This window comes from Thermothelomyces heterothallicus (assembly GCF_042370625.1).
Source record: "Thermothelomyces heterothallicus CBS 202.75 unplaced genomic scaffold P884_scaffold_4, whole genome shotgun sequence".
NCBI lineage: Eukaryota > Fungi > Ascomycota > Sordariomycetes > Sordariales > Chaetomiaceae > Thermothelomyces > Thermothelomyces heterothallicus.
In genome coordinates this window covers 75,427-84,637 of record NW_027192565.1, presented here as the reverse complement: position 1 = coordinate 84,637, position 9,211 = coordinate 75,427, and the positions used below count along the sequence as shown (strand labels likewise).

Here is a 9,211-nt window from a genome sequence, read left to right as displayed (position 1 = left end):
TACCTTTCTTGCGTTTTTGTTCCGCTTCTGAGATTGACGACAAGTGCTCTCTTCCAGCTGCTCCTTGTGCTACCACCACCTTTCGGGGGCCGCGCGTCAGTCACCAAGAAGCCTCAAAGACGCGCCCAAGCACGTGCAATACCGCAGTGTAGAGGCGATTTTATTTCTGCGAGGGTGTGGCCAGAGGAAAAAGAAAATCAGGGTCTTCAGGGCACTACTCTGTACATACCACGATAAGCACGCTGCGGTAGTCCAGTCGAGCAGTGTCGAGGCGTAACGAGAGGCGCAGAAACCCTCCGGCAATCCCCATCGCCCCGCCGTGGCCGCCTGTGGGGCGATCTCCAAAACACAATGTGCGCACTTGGCCGCTAACATTAGTGTACACTACGGAGTACACTAGTGTAGTGGACACGACGCTAACTTGCGTGGGAGTGGGCGTGGGTCAGTCCAGCTTGCCCACGCGATGATGGGGTTCCTTTTTTGGGTTGGGGGGAATCCTTGGGAAGTTTAGCGCTGCCGTTTCCCGCGACGGGGTTGGGTGTTGGCTGCCCTGGGGCCAATTGGCATTGCACACTGTTGATCACTTGCTCTCAAGGGCATGGCGGCAAGGTGGAGGCACCGCACTGCCCTCGAGATTACAAGGGTCTGAAGCTCGCCCGCACGTGGGCTCTGTCTGAGCAGGTAGTGGACGCAACACGCACTAACAATCGACAGGGTGTGTTCTTCCTTCCCATCCTCTTTCATCGATCGCCAAACCGCCATGTCTCAGGAGTTCCCTCTCAACAATTTCCCACTATTTCCCCTCTCAACTTACTCCATACCTGAGTCATTGTTCCAGGCCGAGGGTAGGCATGATGAGGTCAACAGTGTCGAGACAAAACCGGAGAACTGGGCGAGATCGACACCGCTAACAGACAACCTCCACCGTCCGGCTGACCGAGGAACAACCCAAGTCCCTTTGCGCAGTAAGCAGTAGTTATTTACAACGTCCTCGTCCACGGTGTAACGGACGGACGTAACCGCCGGTCGGGTGGCTGCTGCCTTTCCTCATCACTTGGGGGCGTACACGAAGGCGAGCAGGTCAATCTCGTCGCCGTCCTGTCCGACAAAGCCGACGATCTGCCAGCCATCCTCCGCCGCAGAGGACGTGCAATCCGTGGTGCGGGTGCCGGCCGCGAGCGTGCGTCCCGCCGAGGTGGCCGCCCGGATGTAGAAGTTTCGCGTCTTGCCGTCCTTCTCCCCCCGGCAGAGCTCCGCCTCGACCCAATACTCTGCCGGGCCCAGCTCGAGGGACACCTCGGTCCCTCCCGTGCCGCCGTGGCCCAATCGCGTGCCGTCCGTCAGCGTCAGGGCCACGCCGTCGAGTCTCGACCCGCCCCTGAACCTCAGCACCTGCGGCTTGGGCTTGCTGACGGCCGCGAGCGTCGGCACGTCGCTGAACCAAGTGCCGTACGCCGCCCCGCCGGAGAAGTCGCTCTGCCGGAGCGCCGCGCCAGCGGCCCACGAGAACTCGACAAAGACGGGGTTGTGGTCCGAGAGGACGCTTTCCCCGTCCGGCTGCAGGAACCGCGCGCCGTCGTACCGGAAGGTCGTCGGCCGCAGCGCCACCAGCGGGCTCGAGCGGTAAAACACCTTGTCGACCACCTCGCACGTGTCGCTCTCGGCCGGGTTGCCGCACGCGCCCTCCGCCGCCGGCACCACCCCGCCGTGCTCCAGCTCGACCCAGGCGTCCGTCATGCCCGGCCCCGCGTTCCCGCCCGCCGCCAGCAGCGCCCGGATCCCCGTGTCGCCCGCCCGGCTGTACCGGCTGTTGGTGTCGCCGTACACGACCACGGCGTTGCCGGCGCTCCACTGCGCGATGTGCGCGGCCACCTGGTTGACGTTGTCCTGGCGGGCAACGAGGTCCTGCTCCTCGGTGCCGGCGTCCGCGTGCAGGTTGTAAAAGTCGACGTACACCGCGGTCGAGTTGCTGCTGCTGCTGCTGCTGCTGCTGCCTGCTGCTGTCGTCGAGTTGGAGATGGCCACCCGCATGAAGGTGAAGCCCTTGGGCGTCAGACAGTCGAACTGGGACGCGTCCGAGCACTTGTCCCACTTGATCCGCCGGAAGTCGGCCCAGGGGAAGTTGGACAGCGTGTTGAGGCCCGACCCGATAGGGACCCCCCCGGACGTGGCTGTCCGATACGGGTGTGTGTCGGTGCTGTAGATGTAGGCGTGGTAATTGAAGTCCTGTCGTGCGAATGGTCAGTTCTTGAGCGGTCGGACCCCTGGCAATAATGTCGAGCTATTCCTGACAAAACCAGCCAAAGAAACACGGCCAAACAGGGAAGGAAAGGGAAGCAGAGAGAAGGGGGGGGGCGGGTTTCTTACCTCCTGCACGTGGATGACGTCGAGGTCATACTGGGCAAACTTGGATCCGAGTGTCGCCGCGTTTGTCGCCTTGTCCCCGGGCACGTCATTGTTGTTCAGGAACGCCGGGAGGCCCGCGACGTTGATGGACAGGATGCTAAACACACCGGAAGTAGCAGCAGCCAGACATCGGTCAACCAGGAATGCCGCACCAAGAGCGGCGTTCAGTTTTCGCGACGGCTTCATCTTGGAGGCTGGCCGCGGTGAGTATAGACCGTCCAGTGGTCAGTGACAGATGTTGACCTGGGCGACGCAAATTCCACCCCGCAACTGCTGCTGCCCATCGACACACTTATACGCGCCCTTCTCAGGAGGTAGGTAAGGTAGTTACTGTTCTCAATGTCTATCCCCCCCCCCCCCAAAAAAAACAATCACCCCTCCCCGGGCCACATTCTCTTAGTTCAAGACCCTACTCTCCAGAATCCAGTCAGAACCGAGATCCACTGGCACGTGTCAAGAAAAGAGAAAGTGAAAAACAGAGATTGCCGGGAAGCGAAAGCAACGCTGGCCGTTGCCAATCTCCTCGATCGTTAATGCGGGTCCCTTTTTCGGTACTCTGCCCCGGCGCGATGTCACCCCGTCCCGGAGCGCGGCGCTCGGCACTACAACTAAGTCGGCGACTTCCAGTATCAACAACCTCCCCAATTGCGCACCCTCCTCCGGCCGGAGGGCCGTGATCGCAGAGCACAAAATGGTCTCCCGGGAAAGCCGATTTTTTGAAGGTATTGTTCATAATACTTGGAAACGTTAACCGCCTCGGTTGAGATCACTCCACCTCTTGAGTTGCGCGTCCAAATCTCGCTTCTCACAGGGATCGAGTAATGTATTAATTAAAATTTACTGCAATATTATTAGTCAAGAAACGTTCAATGTCTACGTCCGCATTTTCGTTCTGTCAGTTGTCCTTTTCACTCGCTTGTCATTCAAATCTCCCTATCTCAATACTCTGCTTTTTTAACCCGACGACGGAGGGCCTTTCTGGTGACAACACGTCACGAAGTACACTAGTTACAAGGGCCTTGAAACGAGACACAAGTCGGATCCGTGGACTGCCAAACGAGCCTCGTCTCAGCTCTCGCTCGGTTTTTGTGCGGGTGGCAGCCACTGTGTCCACTCCTGATTCGAGTTCCGGATGCACGGTGACCCGAAGAACCACGGCACAAGAGCTCACTTTCCATTGGGCAATCTGATTCCGGCGCCTCCGATTCCCTAGGCATTCGAGATGCTAAACCTTCATATCATGTCGGGCCCCTTGTGTAGCCAGTCTACTCACAAGTCTAAGTGATCAAGTTGAAGACGGCTGCACTAACAGCCCAAAACTGGGGAGCACTACTCCAAATAGACTTCAATAAGACGGTAGGTACCTTGCTCAATGCAGGTGTGCTCGGGGCCAATTGGATCAATATGGCAACTACCCGCGTTTGGAATGATACTGATGCAGTACATGTCCGTGGACACGTCCATCATATAAGGTTAGATTAGTAAGCCCTGTGGATACCTGCAAACGGTAGGTTCTTTATGCCCATCTTCTTCTTATATAGAGCCACAGGGCTAGCAAACGTTGATAGAGGATATCGATCTTTTGAACTATTTTGACTATTATAACCAGACCTCCATCAAATGGTAGCGAGCACTACGACCAACCATCTAATAACCATCAGCACTAGATTCGTATCGCTCTGACGATCAGTTTAGTACTAATATCGTGATAGTTAAGCTCAGTTTCGGCGACTTGGTAACCGGACTAAGCAATTCTATTGTAACCACTATAAAATCTCCCTATTCCTAGCGACTTAGTAACTAGGATAATCATCCCTATCTATCTTCCTATTCCTAGTGACTTGGTAACTAGAGTAGTTACTATCTATCTACCTACCTTCTTCTATCCTAGTAACTTAGTAACTAGGATATTCCTCTTCCTTTTAACCCCTTAAATCTATCTTTGTTTACCCCTAATAAACGGGCTAGGTAAACCTTATATTAATACCTAGATCTTTTCCTATAGACGATCCTCCTAGTCGTCTATATCCTCTAAACTCCTCTACTAAATAACTATTATATAAGGAACTCTCTAACTACGTAGTAAGCGTACTCTAAAGATACTATAGAATACCTCCTCTAATAAGTTTATAGGCATTAGAGCCTAACCCTAGTAGTTAACTACCTTAAGAAAAGGAAGCTCCTATATAAGAGATAGAATTAGTAATAGAATTTATTAATAAATATAAGATAGAGTAAGCTAAACCTAATAAGTTTGGTGCTAATAAAGAAATACTTACTTAGTTAAATGGTAAGATAGATTTTCGATTTACCTAGCTAGAGGCCTAAACTGACTATATTATTAAAACTACTAAAGGATTTCTTAGTAAATTTATAGAGATATTTAATAAGAATATAGAAAAGAGTCTTACTAGGATAGACTATAAAATTATAACCTATATAGTAGAAGTTAAAGATTAACTTGCCCTCTATCTAGAAAAAGAAGTTTTAGTAATAATGGTATTATTAGCTAAATGTATTAAGGAACTAGAAATATATATAATATAGTATAGGGACATTCTTAATAGAGTAATAACCTAGATAAAGGAGATAGTTAATATAATATATAGATATAAAGAAGAGGAGGATATATAACTACTTAGTCATTAACGATCTTCCCTTAACCTAGCTAGATTTGACACTATTATAGAGGAAGTATAGGAAGTTAGTAACCTTATAGAAAATATATACTATAATAGTAGAGCTTTTCCTATACCCCCTAAAGGCGCCGAAATTGGCTATAGGTTTAATCTTAGCTAGCCCGAATATATACTATAGTATAGAATACTATACTTTATAGCTAATAGTAGTAGAGATCCTAATTCCCCTGACAATAGTAATAATAGTAATAATAATCCCCCTAACTACTACTATACCCCTAATAATAGGAACAATAGGCGCTATTAAGGTATATTACCCTTTAGTAATAATAGTAGTAATAGTAATAGATGTTATATATATGAATTAACGTATAATACTACTATAAGTATATAAAGCCGCTTAGACTTTAAGATCAAGAGGGATGACATTAGCTAGTTTAATCCTTCTTTTCCTAACTTACGATCCCTAGGCATTATTAATAATAGAAAGAACCTAGTATTTACCGACATCTACTACTTTGCTAACTATATTAAAACCTTCCTAGAAAGCGACCCCTATAGAAGCGTTAAGATATAGATTTTATCCTACTTTCAAACTCTTCTTAGTAGCCTAGTAATCATTTAATAGACTAACGAATTAAATGGTACTATATATAGGTAACTATATAACTAAGGACTTCGATCTATTATAGAATGACTATAGGAATGCTTTATACTAGATACTATAACTATTACTTGTAAATTTAACGAAAGTCGCTTATATTTAAAGGATATTATAAAAGACAAGTAGGTACTTAGCTTGTCACGATTTGGCCGTATAAGGCGACCCGACAAGGCACACGGAACCAATCAGGAACCACAAGACCTAAGGACCAATCAGAAAGTGATCGCAGTGATCGCACTTCGATCAAGGCAAACACCCAAACAATGATCGAAGGATCGCAGCAGCGATCACACAATCGGAATCCAAGGAGAACACTCAGGAATAAGGGAACCAGACAAGTATATTAGATAGCTAGTCACTCATTCTGGTAGGCTCTAGAGTTTACCAGTGATAATAACTTACAATCATAGTACTCCTAATAGTATTATACTACTATAAGAGATAACTCTATTATTATAAACCCTTTAGCTTTACTAAATCCCTTAGATAACCTACGTACTTATCTCGTATTACTTACCTTTATCTAAACCCTTTTAGAAGAAGTCTAAGTTAGATTTGTCATACGTTACTATCACTCCCTTCGTTCTATTATAGTTTAGAACGGAGGTAACTTTAACCTCGATATCGATATAGCTACTAACGTCACGGCCGAATAGCTGCTCGCCTAGCTTGGTTAACTCTAGTAGCGAATCTAGGAGTTAGACTAGAGAGATAAGGCTGCTTAAGCTCGAATCAAGGAACTCGAGAACGGCGAAAAGCACTCGTAGAAACTAGTCAACGAGGCCTATATTAAAATTAAGGCGCTTGAGAACGCTAAAGCAAGCTGTATCAAGATCGAACTACCTAGTAAGTATAGAGGAACTAAGGAGGACCTTGTAGGGTTTTTGACCAACCTCTGATCCTACTTCCGGCTTAATGATAACAAGTTCTTAGATAACAAAGCTAAAGTCCTCTATATAGCTACGAGACTAGAGGGCAAGGCACTTAGATAGTTCGAGCCTATATAGAACGACTATCTTACTAAAGAGGATAAGGACGACTAAGATACATTTACGTAGGCAGTCTTTCGATCCTATAACCGTTTCGAAGAAGAGCTTCGGAAGGTCTTTAGCGACAAAGACAAGAAGATTTATATATAAGAAAGGCTCGCTAATCTCTGATAAACCAAGTTAGCAGCCTCCTACGCTATATAGTTTAGACAGGATATACTTAAGTCTTAGCTTAATAATAAGGTATTAATATAACTATTCTATAACGGCTTAAAGGAAAAGGTTAAAGACAAGCTATATAAGTATAACTAGCCTAAAACTCTAGATAAATATATTATATAGGCTATTAGAATTGACAATCGGCTCTATATATAGGAATAATAGAAACGAGGTCGAATAAACGGAACTATAGTTAAGGCTAACGATAAGAAAAAGCGAATGTACGTTAGTACCTTATATAGGACATATCCTAGAGCTATAGATATAGATATAATATAGAAGCAGGATAAGAAGAAGACATCTAAAGATAAGTCTAACGCTACCTACTATAACTATAAAAAGAAAGGACACTATAAGCGAGAATGTCAAAGCCTAAAGAAGGACTAGAAACCAGTCCTAGGAAAGGAAACTACGGTTATCGACGAAACTACCAAGGATGTCACCAAAGTAGCAGCTACGAGCTACAAAGACAAGGACAACGACATAGATAGTCTTGAATACAACAACAATAGCAAAGACAAACAGACGCCGTACTCCGAACTGGTTATTATAGATCTAGAGATAGGTATTACCAAATAGGATACGGTAGGAGAGTATACACTACCGATTTCGATTCTCCTAGCCTTAAGGCAATAGGGTTTTATAGTTATATAGAGGTAGGATAGATCGTAGATAACCGACACCTAAGGAGTTAACTAACCCGGACCGAACATCTTGTTCCTTTAGAAACAGATCGAATAGTACCGTAACGAAGTTTTCCGGCTTAATACGGAGTTACGCAAACGAGATAGACGCCTAACTCGACTTGCCTAGTAGAGCGATAAGACAAGGGACGAAATAAGGGAACTCCGACGCATCGTAGAAACCATCAAAAGGGAACAGCCTATAATGTACGATAAACCCGATAGTTACACTAAGCACTTTGACAATTAGTAACTTAGCTATAACGTACGGAACCTAGAGTACCAGTTTATATATACGAACTATAGAAAAGACAAACGTACGTAGGAAAGCTACTAGAAGAAACATTCCTACCTTAGCATTAGGGCACCTATAGTCTATATATAGTAGGAAGGATTCGGAAAAGAATTCTAATATCTTCTAGGTAACGCTATATGATTATACCCTTAATATAAGGTATATATACAAGTGCCCTAGTTCTAGTATATAGTATATAAATGCCGATACCACTTCTATAACAAATTCGAAAACAATCACTAGCCGACCTAATAGGAAAATGGGGACAGAAGTTTACGCCCTATAGAATAGGTCTATAACGTGGGAAATAGAGTAGCCGAATTACTCTAGAAGATTGAAAACCGGAGTCTAGAAGGCATCACGGTAGTTCTAAGATAAGCCTGGCCTAGGCACTACGGAACAAGACGGGATATATAGGACTTATACTAGAGCAACGATTGTCTTTATTACGAGGACGAAAAGAAATCGCGAATTCGGGAGCTTTAGATAAAGCTATAGCGTATACGATGGAAAGTAGAACGGACCTAATAGTAGGAAGCTATAAGCACTTAATGGCTTGTGGAAATAAGTACGATTGACGAAGCTACTATTAGCTAAATAATCGAAGAGGTTAGCACTAACCTAGGAAATGGGTTAGGGCCCTCCGAGGGGCCTGAAAACCATTAACGCCTATATAGTGGCAAGTAGTAGCATAGTATAGGAGGAACTAGCGTAAGAGACTACTATATCGAGACCTCCTAGTAGAAATATAGGAAATCGCTATAATCTTTAGATGACGATGGCAAGACAAGCGACTATAGATAATAGCGCAATAGAAGCAGCACGAAATACTCGTACTAGTAGATAGTAGAGTAGAGATAAACCTAATTTTGCTAATACTTATAAATTAGCTATAGATACCCTAGAGAATGAAATAGAAGTATAGCATAGTCAAAGGGCTATTCCCGACGTAATAGGTATATAGGGAGACCAAACCGATCGATATTACTATAGCAGGGAAGACTATAGTAGTTATATTTAGTATTATAGATATAGGCAATAATAAAGATATAATACTAAGACTACTATAGTATAAAGACTATAACCTAGACATTAGCTAGAAGAATGGTAGCTACCTATAACCCTAAATAGAGTTATATTTAACTAGCGTAATAGGAAGCGCGTAAGGATCACGACAGACGGGTGCCTAGGGAGAGGCACGTTCTATAGATCTACCGCAAGAGACGGGCAGTAGCAGACAGACCACTACGGACTCTAGAAGAAGCGGTATAACGATATCGACATTACAACAGGAGGAACGAGCTAAACCGCCGATA

At 45.6% G+C, this 9,211-nt stretch overlaps 1 protein-coding gene across 1 annotated transcript; it reads right to left on the bottom strand.

Moving 5' to 3' along the window:
* Window positions 1–822: 822 nt before the first annotated feature.
* P884DRAFT_237561 (Endonuclease/exonuclease/phosphatase) lies at window positions 823–2,592 on the bottom strand (the record flags this gene model as incomplete). Its single annotated transcript, XM_069440044.1, has 2 exons — window positions 823–2,226; window positions 2,368–2,592. 2 exons carry the CDS (start codon window positions 2,590–2,592, stop codon window positions 1,051–1,053), a joined length of 1,401 nt encoding a protein of 466 aa, XP_069299892.1. The 3' UTR covers window positions 823–1,050.
* Between the last annotated feature and the right edge of the window lie 6,619 nt (window positions 2,593–9,211).